General features: G+C 47.6%; 1 protein-coding gene across 1 annotated transcript in view; it reads left to right on the forward strand.

Annotated features, from left to right (window-relative positions):
• LOC121498164 (L-gulonolactone oxidase) overlaps positions 1 to 20,749 on the forward strand; it is a 31,959-nt gene extending 11,210 nt beyond the window's left edge. The window contains exons 6-12 of the mRNA XM_041768239.1: positions 1,597 to 1,782; positions 11,276 to 11,383; positions 12,311 to 12,387; positions 16,165 to 16,314; positions 17,214 to 17,378; positions 19,145 to 19,235; positions 20,004 to 20,749. Coding sequence (XP_041624173.1) covers positions 1,597 to 1,782; positions 11,276 to 11,383; positions 12,311 to 12,387; positions 16,165 to 16,314; positions 17,214 to 17,378; positions 19,145 to 19,235; positions 20,004 to 20,132 — 906 coding nt within the window. The 3' untranslated portion in view covers positions 20,133 to 20,749. The remainder of the gene's footprint in view (positions 1 to 1,596; positions 1,783 to 11,275; positions 11,384 to 12,310; positions 12,388 to 16,164; positions 16,315 to 17,213; positions 17,379 to 19,144; positions 19,236 to 20,003) is intronic.
• The last annotated feature ends 2,037 nt before the right edge of the window (positions 20,750 to 22,786 follow it).

Here is a 22,786-nt window from a genome sequence, read left to right on the forward strand (position 1 = left end):
GCGAGGGGCAAGCCAAGGGCAGGGAGTGATCCAGGAAAGGGGATACCAAAAAAAAAAAGGGGGGGATACCATCCTAGGGCACCCATGCTAATCATGCTCAACCGCTTCCACAGGTAAGAACTGTGGCTGCAAAGCATGCTGGGTTTTGTGGGACCCGGTTCCCAACTACTCAGAGCCCTTTGTGGACGCACCATGACCCCCCTCAAAGCTGGGTTCACTGCCCAAGAGAGCCCAGTGATAACTGGGAGTGACGGGTAACACAACAGCCACCCCCCAAGATTAGGCCACAGTCCTGAGAGACTTTCCAGGGCTGACAGGTGTTTCTGAAAAATGTTCAGCAGAGTGCGGAATAGTTCTGAGTGGCCACAAATCAAACTGTGCATGAGATTTACTGACCCCTTTTCTTAGGAAGCTCAGCTGAGCCCCTGGAAAGGAGTGGTAAAGCCCCCACTGTTTTATTTTAGATATTATGCCAATGGCAGGGAGCGAGGAGGGGGCAGTTGACATCTTCGGTGTCCACTGTACACCACTTAGCTGGATACTTCACACACTGTCTCTGACATAGTTATTGTCCTCGTTTTACAGATGGGGAAACAGAGAGGTTGGATAACATGCCCAAGGTCACACAGCTAGTAAAGCAGTGCCTACCTTTATTTGTTGCTGGATCCTGCTGAGGGATTTCACCGGCCAACTCTCACTCACAGCCCTGGATCTTAGACAAAATCTGGTTTTTAATAAGAATCATTCCGATGTCCTCACTCCTACAGATGGCCATCGTGCCCCATGTCTGCCAATTTCTCCCGTCTGGTCTTGGTCACTGTTAATCAGAATTAGTTCAGCTTTCTCTGTTCTCTCACCCCGAGCACCCAGCCTCCAACTAAACATGTCAAAAGCAATTTCTATCCGAATTAGCAGGTAGTGGAGTGTGGAGAAGTACTTAAACGGGCGATAAAAGAGGATTCCTCTGGAAATGGGGGCCAAGGGTAAGAGACTAGAGTTAATCGTCTGTTTCCAGCTGAGTGTCCCACCTCTTACAGGAATCCAGGTTTCTAATTAGATGTGGCCAAGCAGGAGAATCTAGTTACTGAGACAAGTGGGTCTCTGAAAGAAAGCATGGACTTAGCTTCCTCCCAAGAGGAGCAGCTAGCAGGGAGAGGATGCAGGGGACCCTGGCCCCTGGGCTGTGCTGGGACGGTGGGGACAGCCCTAGCTCAGATGCACGCACATCTTCCCTTCACCTTCGAAAGATAACTTTAAGCAACACCCACAGCTCTTTGGAGCCCTGTCTCATCTTCAGTGTCCTCTGGGCAGAGGGGAGCCTCGCTGCATCCTGACAGTGCAGTCCACAAATGAGCAAGGTAGGGGTGGGAGGACTAGCCTCTGGGATCCCATGGACCGCTTGTAAGGGATGGCCCCCTCACTGCTGAGGGCTGATGCTGCCCAGATGGAGCCTTCCTTTCCCCGTTGCCCTGTGGCCAGGGCATAGGTGCTACCTGGCCTCACTTCCAAAGACAAACAGGGCAGGGAGGGCCTCACCTGGAGTCTACAGGACATGCCCACCAGGGTTCTGAAGTGTGACTCTTCTCCCACTCCTAGGTGGTGGCGCTGACCCTGCTGACGGCTGATGGGACCATTCTTGAGTGCTCTGAGTCTAGCAACGCAGACGTGTTCCAGGCCGCGCGGGTGCACCTGGGCTGCCTTGGAGTGGTCCTCACCGTCACCCTGCAGTGTGTGCCCCAGTTCCACCTGCAGGAGATCTCCTTCCCCTCGACCCTGGAAGAGGTACTGGTTTCTTGCTCACCACCACTGCAACTTCAGAAGATAAATGCAGGATAGTGACAAGTAGACCATGCTCTACTGATGGCCCCCGGTGGCTCTTCAGGCTCCCCGAATAGGGGAGTGGGCTGACCTCTCTAGCACTTCCTTCCTTGGCCCAAGGATACTGTGGCCAGGTCCTTTTCTAAGCAGGGCAGTGAAGCTCAGAGGAACTGCAATGGGTTGGCAGAGGTATGGGCAAAGAGGGAGGGTAGTAGGTAGAGACTTGTCCGGGGAGATATGGTGCTGGCACGAGCTGACTGCTCCTGGGAAGGCATTAACTCTCAACTGCACTGAGCCATAGAATGTGCCCAGAATTCCCTTTATAATGGCTTCTCCACAGCCAAGTGGATAGGCTAACTCAGTCTGGCTGGCTGCCCAAGGTCTCATGCAAGGGATGTGGACCTAGATGATGGAGGGCAGAAAGGATGACTTCTGATTGGTAGCAATGTTTTGGGAATGAATGAAAAGCATGTTGGTTGGCTGGCTGGTTGAATGGATGAGTGGGTAGATGGATGGATGCACAGATAGATGCATGGGCGGATGGATAATCAGATGCACAGGTAGATGCATGGATGGATGGGTAACATGCAGCCCTCCTGAAATGCCTGGAAGACAGGATTTATGCCTGGTAATCACTAAGCTATGGGACTCAAATCTACGGTTCCAAATTCCTTGGTCTTTGAGTTCCTCCGTGGTCACCTTATCCTTCAACATGAGTAGACCCTCTGCACAGTTAGAATAGTCAGTGATATAAACACTACTGACCCAACATGGTTAAGGTGGGATTGGTGATCAGATTGGCCTGGCCTTCTCTACCACTTCTAAGCTGTGACCTTGAGCCCATCGTTTGACCCTGTTAATTAAACCCTAGTTTTCTCATCCAAAAAGAGAGTTAATAATATCTACCTTAAAGGATTGAATCTGAGGATTAAATCAGATAAATTAAACATATCAATTGTCTAGTTCAGTATTAAAATTTGCCCCCAGTGGCAACTAGTCAGTGATAAAAGGAAAATATTGTTATTTAGAACCAGGTCTAAAATCCTTAGAGTTTCTAATGCAATGAAGTCACAAGGCAAAGGCCTTGAATCCAGAGGGCCCCCTACTCAGAGCATGGTGTTGGGTGAAAATTTATCCCCAGAACTCCCAGTTGGTGGCAAGAAAATGATTCCACACAGCTCTGGGGGATATAGCATGGATCCCTGGAGCACAAAAACTGAGCCTTATGTGGGTTGATAATTGGGAAGTGAACTGCCTGATGTCTTGGCCCAGGAAAGTAGGATGAGTTTGGGACAATGACATTTCATGGAATTGTTTGGCAGGGAAAAGGTGTGGCTAAGGAGTCCCATAAGGCTCTGGCCAGAGTCCCACGTGACTCTGCTAAGAACCAGCCCAGACTCTGAGATCTTTGGGACCACCTAGGCCTGCCTCAACCAGCTACAACCTTCCAGACCAGGGCTAGAGGGAGGATCTAGATGCTTTGTTCACTCCTAGTAGGGTTCAGAAAGCATCCTACATTCTGTCCATCATCAGGCATGTTGATTTTGAGGCCTGCTTTTGGGGTCAGCATTTGAGACTTATATAACTCTAGGGCTAACCCCTAAGGCCATCGAATAACATTCTGAGCATCCACTGCAAAGATTGATTTTTTTTTCTGTAGCCGTCATGCTTCTAGTATTCTCAGACTTATCCTTCTGTACTTCTTAGAGGGATGACTACTCCATCCTGGTCATTCAGCAAGGTGTGGTAGGGACCCCCACTGAGATACCACCCATGCATTCTTCTCAGGCTTCAGTGGGAAGCCTTTCTTCTCAACAGATCCAGGGACAGACTACTTCTCTCCTCCTTGGCAGCTACCCCCATCCATCCTCTGTACCCTCCAGGCTGTCTTGTCTCTGGACTGGCTGCAGAGAAGATAACAGATCCTCCAACTTCCCTCATCTCTGATGCTTCTGAGCCAAGCATTTCAGTCTTCTTCAGCCAAAGGATTTTTAACAGAAAGAGAATTACAGAAATGTGTGCAGGAGGAGGTTATAAGGATAGATCATCTCGGTTCCCACTCTGAGATTAATCATATATGCCGCTGTGGCCAACGAAGGCATGTAGTCTTGAAGCTGGGGCTCCAGGACCAACAGACTAGCCAGCCTGCTCCAGGGCTTGACACTGAAGATGGCAGCCAATGCAGATGGCCTGGTCAGGAGCTAAAGAAATAGTTCATAACAACTGTCAAGTCCAAAGGGAGCCTTGGCAGAGAGTTTTGACCAAAGTCAGTTCTGGGAGGGAGATTTGGAAGGGAATGAGGTTGAGTGGGCATAGTCTGGAGAGGTTTCCAAGGGGCTGAAATACATAGCCAAGTCCACTTTTTTTATGGCACAAGTGTAAGAGATATTTAAGTTGAAGAACCAATAGGACCTGGCAGCTGAGTGTGGGGTGAGGGAGTAGGAGGTGGGAGGCAGAAATGGTGCTACCGCAGAGGTGGAAAATCCAGGGGGCACAGCAGGTGTGGGGAGTGAGATAATAAGTTTAGTTTGGGAACTCAGATTTGAGGTGCCTCAAGTGGAGGTATTGGAGGGCAGCTGGCTTTGCAGATTTGGAACTTAGGCAGGAGGCAGAAGCTGGAAATACAGATTGAGGGGCTGTATTAGTCTGCTCGGGCTGCAGTAACAAATAGCACGGACTGGATCAGGATTGGTTCCTTGTGAGGACTCTCATCTTGACTTATAGATGGCCATCTTCTTGCATGTCCTCACATGGTCTCCTGTCTATGCATATCTGTGTCCTAATCTTTTCTTATAAGCACACTAGTCATATTGGATTAGGGCTCACCCAATGACCTCATTTAACCTTAATTACCTCTTTAAAGTCTTTTCTCCAAATATAATCTCATTCTGAGTTATAGGGGATTAGCACTTTGATATACAAATGTGGTTACAATTCAGCCCAAAAGAGGGGTCACCCCCCTAGGTGATCATGAGGTAGGCAAGACCACCTCGAGAGAGTGGGTTTGAGTGAGAAGGGAGTGTATAAGAAGATGGAAAGGGTGTCACGAAGGACACCAAGGAGGATGGGTCAGAGAGGAATGAAGCCAATGAGGAGAGGCAAGGGATACCAGGTGTCCAGGACAGGTGGTCAACAGAGTCCAATGCCATGGGGATTCGGCATATTGACTGGTCTGGTCATTGGGAGGCTGTAGCCTTGGTGAGGATGGTTTCAGCGGAGCATGGGGTAGGTTAAGGGATGGATGAACATCACCAATGGGGAAGGGAGATGGGCAGCACAGAACACTTTGAAGCAGAAAGGGGCTGTAATGTGCTTTATTGTTGAATCTGTTTTCCTGCCTCTCACATAAGTCAGCACTTATTAATTGTGAAGCTGAAGGTTTTGACCCAGAGATAAAAAGATTGCTTCTTAAAAAAAAAAAAAAAAATAGATTGCTTCTTTTGCCAATAGGATTGGCTCCCAGATTCCTATTCCTGGTCCTCTTTCTACTCCTCCTCTGACCCAGCTGAGATTGACTAAGATTGATTACAGCCAAGTCCTGGTTCTAGTGGAGCCTGATCTCAGGCCATCCTATGGCTACCCTAACATACTGATGCATGCATGTACACACAGACACACACACACACTCATACACACACACACACACAGAGGCTGGCCTCTGTGTCTTTCCAGAGCTCAAGGATTTTTTTGCCTCCAATTTACCTCAACAGGGAGACTTCTAACTTAGAAATAACATTCTTGAAAATTCTAAGCGACTCTAGGCAATCTGCTACGTTCTTTACAAAGCTTCCAACTTCCTTGATTTTGAAAGGCTGTGATGACACATGGGAAATAGCAGTTGCTATCTCCTCCCCTAAAAGACAAAGTAGACACCCATGTGTACACACATGCACACACACACACACAATTACACAACAATAAATACTCAACAGGATGTGATGAAAGGTCTCCAGGAACAAATAGCACGGACCCCCTGAGGTCTGGCTGTGCAGCTACCCTGTTTGAATAGCGTACCCTGCTACCCTAATTGAACAAAGCCCTCACATTTGGGGTCCCCAGTTTCTTTACCTTTTTAAAAGTAGGGTCAAAGTAGATGGCCCTTAAGGCCTTTCTCAGCCCCAACATTCCACAAGTCAGTGCAGCGCTTGGATGTGAAGCTCTCCTCTCACCTTGCCACAGGCAAGGGTCACCTCTGGCATTGTTTCTCTCCTTTGGAGCATCTGGTAAAGTGCTTGGGCCCTACCCCCAGGAGAGGCATGAGCCCCATGGAATACTCCCACTGCTCCCACAGATCCCAGCTCACCAGAAGAGGCAGCATGGAACAGGAGTCAGCAAGCCCTCTGTGGGTCTCTCCCTTTCTGTGAACTGGCAGCTGCTAGTCCCCCAGTGCGACAGAGCCAGCCTGGCTCTCTAAGAGGCCCATCATCAGCTTCCATCAAACCCTGCCGACAGCCTTCCCCACAGTCGCAGACCATAAACAAGGACTGCCACAGAGGGTTGGTTGCATTTGCAGCCCTGTGATTTATTCCAAGGGGTGTGTGCAATAAATGGCCCCACATTCAATTTGCTTTTGCTCTTTCCACTCAAAGCAGCCTTTAAAGGGCACCTTCAAGAGGCTTTGAATCCTTAGGAGGAAGAGATAAGTGGATATAAAAGCCACACAACACAGGCCTTCCTCCCCTCAAAGGAAACAAACCCATGGAAGAGGAGGAAGGATCAGAAAATCATTATTAGAGCAATTTCTCATCCTTGCTTGACCTGGGATATTTTTCCTCTAATCTAAAAGGAACAATAATTGGATGTAACCTTCAGGGGGCATAAAGTTTTTGAGAACCAACCGGAAGACGGTGCACCCTCCTATTCATGCATTGGTGCTGACACCTGGTTTCTTGCCATTTAAGTTCCTAGGAAACTGTCCTACCTCCACTAGGGTGGCAAACTGTGCTACCCTAAGTGTTTGCCTCTATGTCTGGGCTGCTCCAGGGTGGATGCAGTTCCCCAGCATCCTGTCCTCTTTGGACACAGGCTTGTCCCTGATGGCCAAACCCTCCAGGTTGGCTGGTCCTGAGCTACAGGAAGACAGGACAAAGGAGAATGACAGTGGTTTCTTGCACATAAAGGTGTGTTTGAAGAGCCAGCTACTGCACCATTTTTCCCTTATTTGTCCTTCCTTTAGTTTTCTTCTCTTTCCTGCCTTCCATTTAGCCCGTGTTTATGAAATGTCTACCATGGATTTTCCAGCCTTGAACTTTGAAAGAGCCCAAGTAGACCTATCATGAGGGATGCGATGTAGAGGGAATATTTCTCCAAGTCAGACCCCCAGGTTTGAAGCTAGGTTTCTCCACTGACCCTGTATGAGTCTGGAGAAGCCTCCTCACTTCCCTGAGCTTGGATTCCTCACCTGTAGGGTAGGGATAAGAGCTCCACTGTCCCCATGGGATGTTGTTGGTGAACTGTCAGCCCCTGCTCTTCTTTATAGCCTCAGAGAGGAACCCCTAATGCCTCCTCCCTCTGACTTTACTCATAGAGAATATTACCTATTGACACCTGCTCTGTGGATAGATCCTAGCATCTAAGTCAATGCTGTACTTAACAGGTTAAGGGTGCTGGTCACTCTGTTTTGCTCATGAACATTGTCACCAATTCTTGAAATGTTCCCTCTCCTTTTTGCTGCTCAGTGATTAGTTTCTGGAGGGCAAGAGATTTTATCTAAGGCTTCTTGCTCCCCAGCATCCACAAAATATATGACAGTGCTCAATACAAGATAACTCAAGGTCAGTTGATCAGCAATTTATTAAAAATCCATCCTTTCTGGGATTTTCCCCTTCTCCTCCCACCCATGCTATGTGGTGGTCCATCTCAGATACAAGTCTGGGCTTCCCATTACTGATTCTCTTAAATACATTACAACATGATTTCTGAATGCTGCTCAAAACTATACGAGGGGTAACAGTCATTCCTTGGCCCCAGGGAAATTTCAGTCAGTGTTTCTAGATGCAGGGAGGTAGGGCAGGGAAAGATGTCCAGTTTCATGGTGCTAAGAAAGGGGCAGCCTTCATGGCTTTTCTCACAAAGTCTCAGCATTTCAGACTCTTGGAGTTTGGTTGGTATGGAATCACAGCCAGTTAGAAAGCGTGAAGATTTTAGAAATGGTTTTCAACCTTTTGCCCTTTATGCCACCCAAACCATAATGAGATGTGATGAGTACAGCTGCTTGCTGCATCAGCCCTCCTGCAGCGCCCCACGAAGCAGTCCTAGTGTGTCACTGACCTTGTCATCAGCAGCCTAGTGTGTCACTGACCTTGTCATCAGCAGCCTAGTGTGTCACTGACCTTGTCATCAGTCCTAGTGTGTCACTGACCTTGTCATCAGCAGCCAGATGCCAGCCACTCCCTGGGGTGGCTGTCCACTGATGCTGAGTAACCTCCCAGCCGTGGTACTGGGAGCTTACTAGTCACAACCCTGGTAGCCAGTTCCCAAAAGCCAACTCAGCAGTGTCACAAAGTCTAAATCTGGGGGGATAGAACCCTCCATCCTTCATGCCAATAGTGTGCCAAGGAAGAGAATCCTCTGGAACCCAAAGGGTTGTGGTAGAGCGCCCAGAAGACACAAGTCGGATCAAGGAAATCCATAATCCTAGGGATCATCTCCTCCAGTTAGGATGGTTTGTAGGTCCTAAAGGAGACAGTTTAATTTACAGTGGGGTGGGGGTCATTGTTCCACCATTCAGCAACCACTTGGTGCTAAGTTAGGGGCCACAGAGAGTCTAGAGCTTGATCGTGCATGGTTCATGCCTCTAGAAGCTTATAATTTTATGTGGGGGGCCGGTTAGTGGAGGTCTAGGGGTGGGGAAGATATACCTTGTTTCTCTAATGTAGGGAGGAAAACAAATGATTGGTGTCAGCAGAGAGGTTCAAAATGTAATGGAGGGTTGACTCTCATCACTCCATTCTAGGTAGGAAGCTAGATTCTCACTAAAGCTGAGAAGGGCACCATTACTTCTACTACTGGGATTCTGGGCAATGCAGTGGGATGGTCCGGGATGCCAAACATGAAGAGATGAGGGGTTTCTCCTTTACAGTGTCCCAGCCCCATCCTCCAGGCAAATCCACCAGGCTGTGTTCCTGGCTTTCCCAGGGGAAAATCACTTCTGCCCAGAGGCTTCCCAAATAAGAGTCCTACAGACCATCACCCTGTCAGGATGGAAGCAATAGTGACAGGAGCCCTGGGATTTCATTCTGAGCTTTTCCTGGGCCTTTAGCACAGCAGTAAAGGTCTTCCTCTTCAAATAAGGAATGATAAGGTACTCCAGCATTTTCTGTGCAACACATTGTTCCAGCAGCTCTAAGGCAAGGGGTTGTAGGCAAAATATGTCTCACTGCCCGTTTTTGTAAAAATTGTTATTGGCACACAACCATGCTCATTGTTAATGTATTATCTATGGCTGCTTCCATAATACCATGGCAGAGTTAAATAGTTGTAACAGAGACCATATGGCCCCCCAAGCCTAAAATATTTCCTATCTGGTTCTTTACAGAAAAATTTTGCTGATCTCTGCTTAGCAGGGGGAACCAAAGCTGGATGAGATAGGTCCCTAACCTATAAGAGAATGTTGCCCAGTTTCAGAGATGGATGCCTCCATAACTACAGTATAATTCTGGGATGGATGCAATATAAGTAGAAGCCACTTTGAATGGGAGGAGATGGCTTTATGAGCAGCATTTGAATTATATACATCTCAATTCAGATAAGTCACTTTTAGGGTGCTCAATGGCCACTTGTGGCTGGCGGCTGTTGTATTGGACGGTGTTTGTGGACAGAGGTCCCAGCTGCTGAACTAAGTTTTGTGGGCTCTATTTTGTAGCAAAAAGAGAGCTCATGGGGATTTCTGATCTTGCTTTGGATGTTCTCTATAGATGTTGTCTGGAATGATGAGAAAGGAGGCATATTATGAGGTCAATGCAAGAGTATAGATGACAACTAAGGGGGATGTCAGCAGTAGGTCACAGGAGAAGGAAGACTGGGAAGACATTTGCAGAAATACAACAGGGTGACCAACAGATTGGAGCTGGGGTGGGGTGGAGGAGAGTTAGGATGACAGCCACATCACTTGAATGCAGCAATCACCCACCCATCCTTATATCCCTGGCTGCACCATGCACTGGTTAGCAAACCTCTTTGGACAAATCTCCTTGGATACTGTATTGCCCCATGACTGGATCCAGCCATTTGTCTATGCTGGGTACTAAATTCCCCATAGTGCATTTGGTCAGTAAGCTTTTTTTTTTCCTGTTTTTCCTGACACTCTGTCCTCCTGTATGCACATGTTGACCTTACAGCTTATAAAATGCTTTCAAATCCACGATTTCCGCTGCTTCTCACAACAGCCCTGGAAGGAAGGAAGGAAGGAAGGAAGGAAGGAAGGAAGGAAGGAAGGAAGGAAGGAAGGAAGGAAAGGTATTACTGTCTTCATTCTACAAACGGAGAGATGCTACCCAGAGGCCTCAAAGGACTTTCTGGAAGTCACAGCTAGGGACTTTGGAGGGAATAGGACCAGTACCCTGGATGTGTGTGTGTTAGTATTGATCAAACCCAGAACCAAAAGTGTTCCTTGGGTATGTGCCATGTGGCAGCCACTGTACTCAGAAGCTTTGATGTAGATTATGTCATTTCATTGCACAAGTGTCCACATGTTATTGGTGAGAAAACCAAAGCTCGGGTACATGGCTCTTCCAAGGCCATGCAGCTGGTAAGCTGCAGACCAGGACACAAATCCAGAATTTACTTTAGGACCGGTGGTGCTTTACCTCAACCTCCCAGCTCTCTGTCAAACCCCCAATCTGTCTACCCTTGTCCTGTATCTGCTTGATGGGTTTTAGGAGGATATGATTTGTTCTGTGATATCATCTCCAAGAGTGCAATGATGAGCTATATTAGAACAAGATTCCTCTGTTCATTTTATTAAGGACCTACAATGTGTTAGACATTATGGGGTTAAAGGATGATGATGATGACAATGTGGGGGTAACAACAGCAGCTGCTTAACCCATACAGTGTTCATGACACCATTGTAAGCACTCTCTAGGCATTAGTGCATTTCATCTTCTTACCAATACTGACATGGGTATTGTTATTAGTCCCATTTTATAGACCTAAGGCACAGGGATGTTAAGTGCTTTGCCTAAACTCATATAGCTAGGAATTGTTCAAGTCAGGACAAATAAGAAATCATTTCTATCCTCTGAACTGCTTGGGGAAGGCAACATGCAAAAGAACCATTTCAATGTTCAACATATTACAAACCACGTTCCATGTCATTTGACAATGTTGGAACAATTTTAGGTATTTTCTCTTGATAAGGAAAAACTGAGGCACCCCCAAGCTTTGAATTCTAGTACTTCCTCACCATTATCCTGCAACCAACCCAGTTTTCCCTTTCTCTCTCTGCTGACGTCAGGTTCTTAACAACTTGGATAGCCACCTGAAGAAATCCGAATACTTCCGCTTCCTCTGGTTCCCGCACAGTGAGAACGTCAGCGTCATCTACCAGGACCACACCAATAAGGTAGCAACAGGTAGCAACAGCTACCTTATTCCCATTCTCACACATAGCCTGCAGTCCCCAGGATGGCTGACATTTGTCATTGTCCCAATGATCAGTGAGGTGTGACAGGAAAAGGAAGAGTGAGCATCACTGAGCATGAGGATAGAAGCAGAAAAGGCAGGAAGGTGGAAGGAGAAGGAAAATTGGCCCAGTAAGGGTCCAATGTGGTCACAGTTAAGGATGCGTAGGAGGGAGGTCAAGGCACAGCCCAGATGTGCGACAGGGGAGCAGAAATGTTGGCAGGACAGGGTAGGATAAGATAAACTACCAGGCACCTGGGCTATACCTCAAACCATCTAATACCCTCCACCACCCCCAACTTTCCCACCCCCAAGTGGACAGGTGAAGAAACCAATGGTCTTGTCCCACGTCCTAAGCAAATGGGCTGCTTCTCAGCAGAACACAAAGCCATCACTCAGGATGAATGTTCATGGGACAAGTCAGGCAAAAGAAATGACACTCATCATGTGTTAGGGACTGGCATGGGGTCCATAAATGGTGGTTGCTGGACACCTGCCTTGTAGACTCAGAGGAGGAGAGACAGATGCACATTGTTGTCTTGTGCAAAATAAATACATATGTAAGTACACATGAGATGAAAGAGTCATGAGAATTGGCTGTGTCACCAAGAAGTGAGGCTTTCAATTGTCCTATTTTTGGGGTCACCCCCCCATACACACATGCAGCCACTCCTGGGACTACATCTCCCTCTAAGGGGACACGGTGACGCATAGATCAGAAAGCAGCCACTGAATTCTACTCCAGAAACCAATATTGCACTGTATGTTAACTAATTAAAATTTAAATACGTGTTATATATATGTACGTATATAGTGATGAAAGCAGCTGAGCTCTGGCCCTGCACTGATTACAGATTCTTTTTCCCAGCCCCCCTCCTCTTCCGCCAACTGGTTTTGGGACTATGCCATCGGATTCTACCTACTGGAGTTCCTGCTCTGGATCAGGTAGGAATGCAAGAGTACTTTCTTCCAGCATCTGCTAAATGCTGTTGAGGATGCAGTCCATCAGAAGAATAATACCCTGGCCTTTATGCATGGAAATTGGGTCTGTCTCCTGGGTCTAGAGCAAGGATTTTTGACCCTACCTGCACATTCAAATCACCTCAGGAGCTTTTTTTAAAAAATACCAGTGCCAGGCTCCACTCTCTGGCCCCCTAGTGATGTAAATCTTCCCATATTGTTCTGTTTGCTGCCTTCCCAGCCTAAAATCTGTGCTCATGCTCAGGCCCCATGTTGGCCCAGTAGACATGTAACTCTGAGAGATGGGGAAGGTTTCATGGGGCCTTGAGTGGTAACTTTGTCACCAGCCAAGACATGGGATGGCATTCTATAAAATTTTTTGAAATATTTTATACATGTAAAATAGTATTAAAACATATTTAAAGTATACAGAATCATGTCCTAAACACCCATGTGATTACCACCAGCTTAAGAAATGAAACAACCAAAATAGCAATAAATGAATTCAAACAAAAACAAAACAAAAAAAAGAAATGAAACAACATGAGTACAGTTGGAGTGGTCTTTGTAAAGTCCCAAATCACAGCCTCCAAGGCGTCACCAAGAAGAATCGCCACCCTGAACTTTATGCTTATCGTTCCCTTGTTCTTATTTATAGCTTAGTTTTGCAAATCCTGAAATAATAAATGTGGTAATCCAGCTTCGATCATGATAATTACCCATGTTGATATGCATAGCTGTAATTACTCATTAGTCACTATATGCATGATGTATTTGTCCATACTCAGATATTTGGGTTGTTTCCGAAATTTTTTTTTCTGTTATAAATGATACTGTTGTGAGCATTCTCAACCATTGCTCCTGGTGCTTTTATTTTGTCTTAAGTGAAATTTGTGGGTATTTTTTGCTTACTGTCCTGTAGACTTTTATTTATAGATTTTGAGCAATTTGTTGCAACATCTCCCTGTTTGTGTTGTCTTGCATTTTTATCGTTTTTACCGTGTAGATGTATTTAATGTTAATGTGAAAATTAGCCATCTCTTCTTTTACTTTGGTACTTCTGTGTCTTATTAAGAAATCAGGGCATAAAAGCCCATCAAGGGTGGCACCGCAGCAGGACCTGCAGAACTAGCTGAAGTTCTTGGTGGTCCTGGACATGAGTCTGAATCCCGGCATCTGGGAAAAAATTGGCCTTCGCCAGGGCAGGGGGGCAACAGGTGGCACCACTTGGGACCCACGTTGGGGTGACTCACTGCCTGGAAGGTGTTAGGAAAGTGAACACAAGCCAGGACTTACTGCATCCAAGCAGGGATGGGACAAGAAGCCATGAGTAAGCCCCACTGGGAGCCACCACTCCAGCAGATTGTGGATGGGAGTGAGGGTGCAAAATGCCCTGTCAGGGGCTTTCTCTCCAGCTTCCATCACAGCCTCTCAGCAGTTTTACATGTATGTCTCTGGAGCTTGAGCCCAGTGAGCACCCAAATAAATTGGGCTCTAAACCACAGCTGCCAGTTCCCGGCCCCAGGTGGACGCTCTGTGGGAGCTCCACAGCTTCTGAGTTCAGCCCCCATGGCTCTGGCTTAGCTGCTTCTGGAAACTGCATCCACCCGGCTCCCCCCACGCCGGCAGTTCTGCAGCGCTCACTAAGCTGTGTGCCCAAAAGTGAGGGAATGAAAAGTGAATAACAGATTGTGCTTGGTGGTTTAAATGGCTGCTTCACTGTAAGACTCATGGTGGCCCTGCAAGGGCAAGGACCCTGTCTGTCCCATCACACTCAGTCCTTAATGCCCCAAATAGTGGCTGGCACCTAGAGGTGGCTCCTGGATAACTGTGTAAGAAACACCAAATGAAAAGCCTGACGCCTGTCTTTGAGGAGTTCGGTAGTGGTCCACTGTAGGGGTGAGGGTGGTGGCTGTAGCTGACCAGCACAGAAAGGCAGGCTGTCTGTTGGGAACAAGTCCCTGGAGGGTGAGCCAAGGCCAGGGCCGAGCTCAGCTCCTGTGGTTAGAATAACCCTCTCCCAGGGGCCAGTGGAAGCTCCACCGCAGCCAGCTGGCCTCTGAGACACCAGAGAACATCTACCTTGAAACAGACAACATCCTTCTCCTGCCCTGCCCCTGCAGCATGCACCCAGGTACCCTCTCTGAGTCCCAGGAAACTCAGCAGCTTGGGACCACAGGAGGAGCATGAGCTGTGGATTCAGAAGAACACGGACTCTGGTCCTCACCCCTTCATTTTCCTGCTGTGGGACTCTGGGTAAATCGCTCAGCCTCTCTCGGCTGTGGTTTACCCATATATAAAGTAGAGCCACTAAAAAAAAATAAAATAAAATAAAATAAAATAAAATAAAATAAAATAAAATAAAATAAAATAAAAAAAATAAAATAAATAAAGTAGAGACACTAGCAACAATTGGGTTGTTTGGAGGATTCAGTATCAAGTCTGCATGAAAGGTGTTCCCTCCCTTCTCACAATGGCCTCTAGTGCCCCACCTAAGGGGGCAGGGGTCCCCGGATCTGCTGTTCTTATCTGTACCCCCATGAGTTTGAGCAGCTGGGATGGGTTTTTGACAATGAGACAAAAGTGATGAGACAAGGGACAGGCGTCTGGGGAGGGTCCCTCTAACCAGAGGCTCCCCATAGGCAGGAAGAAGCCAGACTAAGCCTTGTTACCAGGAGTCTTGGGTGACTCCAGGAGAGGCACAAGCTACAACTGACGGGATCAGAGCCAGTTCAGCTCACAGGAGCCTAGGCTGGCAGGAACTGGGCTTATGAGTGGGATGACCAGGGAGGCCCCTGCAACCGGCCTCAGAGCCTGTGTCCCCTTTGGGTATATATCTAAAAGAATTGAAAGCAGGGACTTAAAGAGATTTGCACACCCATGTTCACAGCAGAAATATTCATAACAGCCAAAAGGTGGAGGCAACCCAAACGTCCGATGGATGAATAGATAAACAAAATGCGGTCTTTCCTTATAATGGTATAGTATTCGGTCTTAAAAAGGAAGGACGTTCTGACACAGGCTACAGCATGGATGAATTTTAAGGACAAGATGTTGAGGGAAATAAGCCAGTCACAAAAAAGCAAATCCTGGAGCACTGGGGTGGCCCAGTGGTTGAGCATCTGCCTTTGGCTCAGATTGTGATCCTAGGGTCCTGGGATCGAGTCTTGCATTGGGGTCCTTACAGGGAGCCTGTTCCTCCCTCTGCCTATGTCTCTGCCTCTCTCTGTGTATGCTCATGAATAAATAAATTAAATATATAAAAACTAACAAACAAAAGGCAAATCTTGTACATTGCTCTTCTGTGAGGGGCCCTAGAGCAGAGTCATAGACACAGAAGGAAGAATGGGGGCTGCCAGGGTTGGGGAGGGGAAGGGGAACGGGGAGTTGTTTATTGGGGACAGACTTTCAGCCTGGCAGGATTCTGGAGATCCCGTACCCCAGCAATGTGAATATCCTTAACACTGCTAACTTCACACTTACAAATGGCTAAGATGGTAAATTTAATGTCATGTATTTTTTTTTACCAAAACTAAGAATGCAAAAAAAAAAAAAAAAAAAAAAAAAACCACCCAAACACTGGAAACAAGCTGCTCATCAATAGGAGAGCAAGTGGCAAACATGTGGGCTATCCAGAAGTAGCAGAGTCTGTAGAGAATGAGGTTTGTAAGGAACTCACCACACGGTCTGCAAGCACACGCGGTGACCCGCTAAGTGCTGGGTGCTGTGATCCTGAATCACCCTCTGTGCTGTCCCCCCCAGTTCCTTCCTGCCAGGCCTCGTGGGCTGGATCAATCGCTTCTTCTTCTGGCTCCTGTTCACCAGGAAGAAGGAGAGCAGCGACCTCAGCCACAAGATCTTCACCTACGAGTGCCGCTTCAAGCAGCACGTCCAGGACTGGGCCATCCCCAGGTAGGGGCCGCGCGGGCCAGGCTGCAGATGGCCCGTGTCAGAGAGACACTGTTGGTGCTTCACCGGAACCCCGGGCATGTACACTGTCAGCTAGGTTCCCAGTCTCGCCCATTATTAGCAGGGGCCAAACTGGAGGCCGAGCCCCCTTCTGGCACCCTTGTTACCCAGCTGTCCTACCTGTGAGGGGACACCAGCCACGGAGTCCCCTCTGTCCTCCTGGTTGGTCCCTCTCCAGCTTGGAGGTGGGTTGCAGCCCATGGGCGTGGAGCGTGGGGCTTCCTGCCCAGCTTCTTGTTTTTCTGGAAGTCTGTCCCCTGCATTCAGTCCCTCGGTGGACAGAGCCCTCCTTCGTTTGCCAGAGGCTGGTACTCTCCCTTGGGAGAGACACCTGGTGAGGACCTAAGCTGGGTCTGTGGTCCATGACTCATTACAACTTTCTCTCTGAATGGTCCCCTCTGTCTGTCTCTCTGCAGGAAAGTGGTTGATGGTGTCCAGGGCTTAGGGGATGTCCCGTCACTGCGTTCAAGGGCTGGGGCACTACTGTCCCAGAGGGACTATAAGGACAAGTGGAAGTATTAGAATCAGACTGACTTTACCCTGACAGAGAAGGAAGAGGCCAGCGGGGTGGGCCAGCTGTGACCAGACACCTGAGGGAACCCCCTGATTAGGCAGGGGGTAGGCAGGGCTGAACCAAGAGCCCTAGTAGCCCTCCAGGAGGGACATTCAGAGGCTCTACTTCCATAGGAAGGACTTTGAGAGCAGCCACCAGAATGGGCCTCCTGAGGAGCTGGGAGCCCCCGTCCTGGGGCGTGGGCTGGGGGGGCCATGGGGAGCCCGGTGTGAGGGCTCCTGGAGGCCCCTTCCCGAGGGCTGGCTTCTGTCCCCCTGGCCGAGTGCAGAGAGAAGACCAAGGAGGCCCTGCTGGAACTGAAAGCCATGCTGGAGGCCCACCCCAAGATGGTGGCCCACTTCCCCGTGGAGGTCCGCTTCACCCGCGGGGATGACATCCTGCTGAGCCCCTGCTTCCAGAGGGACAGCTGCTACATGAACATCATCATGTACAGGTGACTGGCTCCCCGGGGGGGCGGGGAGGGGGGTAGGGGCTGGGGAGGCAGCTCCTCAGCTTTGAAAGGACCCCCTCCCTACTCATCTTTCAAGGCCAGTTCAAATGCTACCTTGTCCGGTGAGACTTCTTTGATCCTGGCAGCAGAAGACAGTCTCTCTCTCCTTTGGGTTCCTACAACTACCATTTCCACCCCCTGTTATGTTAATACAATAATCAATATTAATAAGTGATGTGACTCCGAGTAGCTACCACTTGGGAGATGGGTATCATGCAGTGGCAAACGCACGCTCTCTCGCGTGCCTACTCTGGCCGATGGTTCTGAGAGCCTGGAACGGCGTGTTGAGGCGGATTCTGAGGCCAGGTTTAAGTTAAGCAGAAAAGAGGATCCCGCTCCATCCGAGCTGCCTACCTGGATGCACTTGCCCATCCCGACCAGCTCCACCAGGCCCTGTGCAGGTACCTTACAGCTGCATGATCTTTACCTGGTTAGTTGTACACAGCTGTCTCCAGGACAGGGCGTAGGACATGCACGTTTAAGAAGCCCATCTCTTAAAAAGATTTCCCCCATAAAATGTGTCTTCCTTTTGCCTCTTCTTCCAGCCCTCATTGATAACAGCCCTCCTCTGACTTTACAAGAGAAAACATACCTCTCCCCCCCAGCCTGAATCTTACTATGGGGTATTTCTCCAGCATGTAAAAACCTCAAACGTAGAGGATGCCCAAGGGACAATTATAGAATGCGCTGTTCCAGAAACATGTCCCAAAAAGCCAGAAAAGAGAGCTTTGGAAAGATGCATTGAATGGGAGGCAGCTTATTTCACACAGGGACAGATTGTTGGCAAGGCTCAGACCTTATCTGTCTGTCCCTCTATCTGTCTTCTCCCTACCTAAGAATGCAGATCAGAAGTGAGAAAGTTGCCATGGGTATACATCGCGTTTATTTGAATTTTTGAAAGTTTTGATTTAGATTTTTTTGTCAGTAAGTCTGACTTGGCTGTTGGCAGTAAGGTTCTATGGTCATGCTTTCTAAATGTCAAGTGAGGGGATTTGGAGATTCCTAGGCTTTGTCAAAAAGATGACATATTTACTCCCTCGGCCTCTGCCTCTCCCCTCCACCCATGCTTTCTCTCTCTCTCTCTCTCTCTCTCAAATGAATAAATAAAATATTTTCTTTAAAAAAAGAGGACATATTGAGCAGCGCCTGGGTGGTTAAGTCCATTAAGCGTCTGACTCTTGATTTTGGCCTAGATAATGACCTCAGAGACCTGAGATCGAGCCCCTCATCGGGCCTCGTGCTCAGCTAGTCTGCTTGAGATTCTCTCTCCATCTTCTCACTCTCCCTCTGCCCTTCTCCCATTCTCTTTCTTACTCTCAAATAAATAAAGAAATCTTAAAAAAAAAAAAAAAAAAAGAAAGAAAGAAAGAAAAACTGTCATGGTATTTTAAAAAAAGATGACATATTTCTATGTTATACCATAAAGATGTGTGTGTGCATGTATAATATATTTAAACTCATGATAAGTTTTGGATGCCAACTATAAAATATGTGAGAGGAAGCAGCCATTTATGAAATCCTTCTAGTGATGAGCAATGAGCAAAACCCCTCAAGTTGCTTGATCACTGCCATCCGTGTCCTGCGGGCAGAGCCATGGCTTAAATTCCTCACTGCATGCCAAGTGCTGAGTATGGCACGGAGAAGGCCACCTAACTACGGTGGGATGCTAGGGCAGGGACGGGGCCTCACCTCCTTCTGCTCCCCACCAGGCCCTACGGCAAGGATGTGCCACGGCTGGACTACTGGCTGACCTACGAGACCATCATGAAGAAGGTCGGGGGCAGGCCCCACTGGGCCAAGGTAGGATTTGCCAGTGAGAGGCTGACAGGGCCATCAGCCTGGCCACTGCTGAGAAGTGTAGATTCACCAGCAGGTGCCTCTCTTCCTCTGCCTGCCCAAGGCTCAGAAATTGCCATCCAGGAGCTGAGCACATGTCACAGGAAGGGAGGGTTTCACTGCTGTACCCAGACCCAGCTTCCCTGGCATCCTTGTTCTGACAGCTCCATGATTGTGCTCAGTGAAAACTGCCTCAGAGTTTTCAGAGAAATTTCTCATCTTTCATTTTATTTGATTTCTCATAGAAACCCACCAGGCAGGATAAGGCAGGAGTCAATGAGCCCCTTTAACAGATAGGGAACGGAGAGTCTCTCCGAGGTAATGGGATTGACTTCCTAGCCAACAGTAGAATTGGGGCCAGAGCCCTCTCCAGGGTCACACTGTGAGGTGGCAAGGGGAATTGAGAATTTAATGTTAGCACGGTAACACTTTTCTTCTTTACCTTCCTAAGAACTTCCTCTCTCGTGTTTGGGTCTTTACATTATGTGTGTCCATGCATCGTGCATGCGTATGCCTGGATATGTGTGCACACACACACACGCACATGTAGGTATGGGTACATGCATTTTGTGTGCATGCATGCATGAATGTGTGAGTGAGTGGATGCCTGTGTGTGGCCCGGGATAGGAGTGTCGCATGTTCGGGCACACAGACACAGGGTTGCCTGTTTGCAGTCTCACTGAAATGTCAGCTCCAGGGAACAAGGCCCATTTTGTCTGGTTGCTTCCACAGGCCCACAACTGTACCCGGAAGGACTTTGAGAAAATGTACCCAGCCTTTTCCAAGTTCTGTGCCATCCGAGAAAAGCTGGACCCCACCGGGATGTTCCTGAACGCGTATCTGGAGAAGGTGTTCTACTGAAGCAGAAACAGAAATTAATTGAGCCCACCTCATTTCCCTCAGGCCCACCTCTGGTGAGGTTGAAGGCTCAATGTCCCACTGGCCTGATGGGGAGCAGACTTCTCTCTGCAGGACCTACAGCTGCTCCAACCCACAGCGATGAGCTTGGATCTGGGCAGGGCTCCCCATTCTACTTCCTGTATCTTCACAACAACCCCATGCAAAGAAGAGCACCCAAATCTCCATTTGCATCTCCATGGGGCAGTCCCTTTTCTTAAACCTACGACTACCACCTTCTGTTTTCCCAGGAAATAGAGGAACCCCAAAATGTTATGTTTGTTTAAGAGGTCAGGGATCCAGTCATTCACGGGTTCCACCTGCTAGCTGGGTGTCTGTAACTCCAGAGCCCCTATTAACGTATATTTGGGCACAATTGTCATGCATGCTACCTCCTTACACCCTTGAGGGGGTTTCAAATGCTCAAGTGAGTGTCCACCAGCCCTGGGACTGCCCTCCTCCATCTCTGTCTGTCCACCTGACCTCCCATAGCCTGACCTCTAAGCATGTCTATTTCACGGGGTGTTTGGGGAGTGGGCCTCTCCTTGCCTTCTTTTAAATAAAGACTAAGAATTATTCACTCTCTGCCCCCATCTCTTCATCTCGTTTGGGAACAGGTAATCGTTTGGGAACAGGAGGCTCACTAATTTCCTGGCTTCCCTCCAGAGATAATGGGTCTTGGGCCTGCCCGGAAAATGCTCTGCATATTCCTTTTGCAAATTTAGTTTCAACTTGCCTTAGTTTCACACTTTGTGGCCATTATTTTGTGAATATTCACCAAACACCTACTAGGTGTCAAGTGCTTTGGGGGGATTGATAGAACATTAAGACAGGTTCCTGGCCTCAAGAAATGTATATTCTAATCTCATATCTCATAAGAGGTTAATATCTGTGATATATGAAGAACTCTTACAATTCAACAACAAAAATTTGTAAATGGGCAAAGGACTTGAGTAGATATGTCTCCAAAGAAGACATCCAAATGGCCAATAAGCCCAAGAAAAGATGCTCCACATCATTAATCATTAAGGAAGTGCAAATAAAACCACAATGAGATATCACTTCACACCCGTTAGGATCAGTATTATTTAAAAAATAAAAATTTTAAAAAACAGAAAATAAGTATCGTCAAGGACATGAAGAAAGTAGAACTGTTGTGCGTCACTGGGGGGAATGTAACCTGGCACAATCACTCTGGAAAACAATATGGCGATTCCACAAAAAATTCAACATACAATTACCACACCATCTAGCAATTCCACTTCTAGTATATACCCAGAAAAACTGAAAGTAGGGACTTGAGGAGAGACTTGGACAGCATGTTCAGAGCAGCATTACTCGCAATCCTCAAAGGTGGAAGCAACCCAACTGTCCATAGATGAATGGATAAGCAAAATGTATAATATACAGACAGTGAAATATTATTCAGCCTTGAAAAGGAAAGAAATTTTAGCTTATGGTACAATATGGATGAACCTTGTAGGCGTCACGTTAAATGTAATAAGCCAGTCACAAAAAGAGAAACACTGTATGATTCCACATAGATGAGGTATTTGGTGTAGTCAAACTTCTAGAGACAGAAAGGAGAATGGTGGTGGCCAGGGGGTCGTGGAGGGGGAGTAGGGACTGGGTGGTGAGTGGGGACTGAGTTTCAGTTTGGGACAATGAAAAAGTTCTGGAGATGGATGGCAGTGATGTTTGCATGACAATGTGGATGTTCTTAATACGGCCACGGACATTATTATTTATTTAACAGTGGTTAAAATGGGAAATTTTATGTTATATATTTCTTACGCCAAGGAACATGAAGAAATGTATATTCTAGTTCAAGGAAACAAAATTAATGTGCATAGGACATGAAATAGTAATACCAGGGAGACAAGATGAAGGGTCAGGGAAATGGTATAGCCATGAAGACCTGGCCAGCCCACCTGGACAAAAACTACCTCAGCCGAAAGATCCAAGACCGTGGCTATGAGAGCCAGAACTAGCCCTTCGGCGGGGTTGATTATATCAGTCACAGGGTCCAGTGCAAAACAAAAATGTCAGGCAGGTGACAGCAGAGCATTAATTTAAGCTTAGGATTCTTCTGAGCACCACAAAGGTCATGCCCAGACGTGTATATCACAGCCACAACAGCTAGTTTTGTGTGTCAACTTACCAGGCTCGAGTACTGAATTATTGAATCTAGGCATGGATCTGAAGATGTTTTGTAGATGTGGTTAATATCTACAGCCAGGGACTCTACATAAAGGGAATTAGTCTCAAAAACATGGGTGGCCTTTGTGCAATCAGTTGAAAGACTTAAAAGCAAAAACTGGGGTTTCTGGAAGAAGCATGAACTCTGCCTCCTGAGTTCCTGACAGAGTTTCCAGACTGTGGGGCTGCCCCCAGGGATTTCAGACTTGGGAACATCACATGAGCCAATGTCTTGGATGAGTATGAAATATGCGTTGATTCTGTTTCTCCAGAGGACTCAGACGGATACATATAAGAGATGAGTAAAGTTAATTAAAGGAAAGGCATAGCAGGCAAAACCCTGAGGCTTTCGAAATCCATTCACTCTCATGTTCTACAGATGAGGAAACCAAGGCTCAGAGAGGTGGAGAAACTTGTCC

Source organism: Vulpes lagopus, chromosome 8 (genome assembly GCF_018345385.1).
Source record: "Vulpes lagopus strain Blue_001 chromosome 8, ASM1834538v1, whole genome shotgun sequence".
NCBI lineage: Eukaryota > Metazoa > Chordata > Mammalia > Carnivora > Canidae > Vulpes > Vulpes lagopus.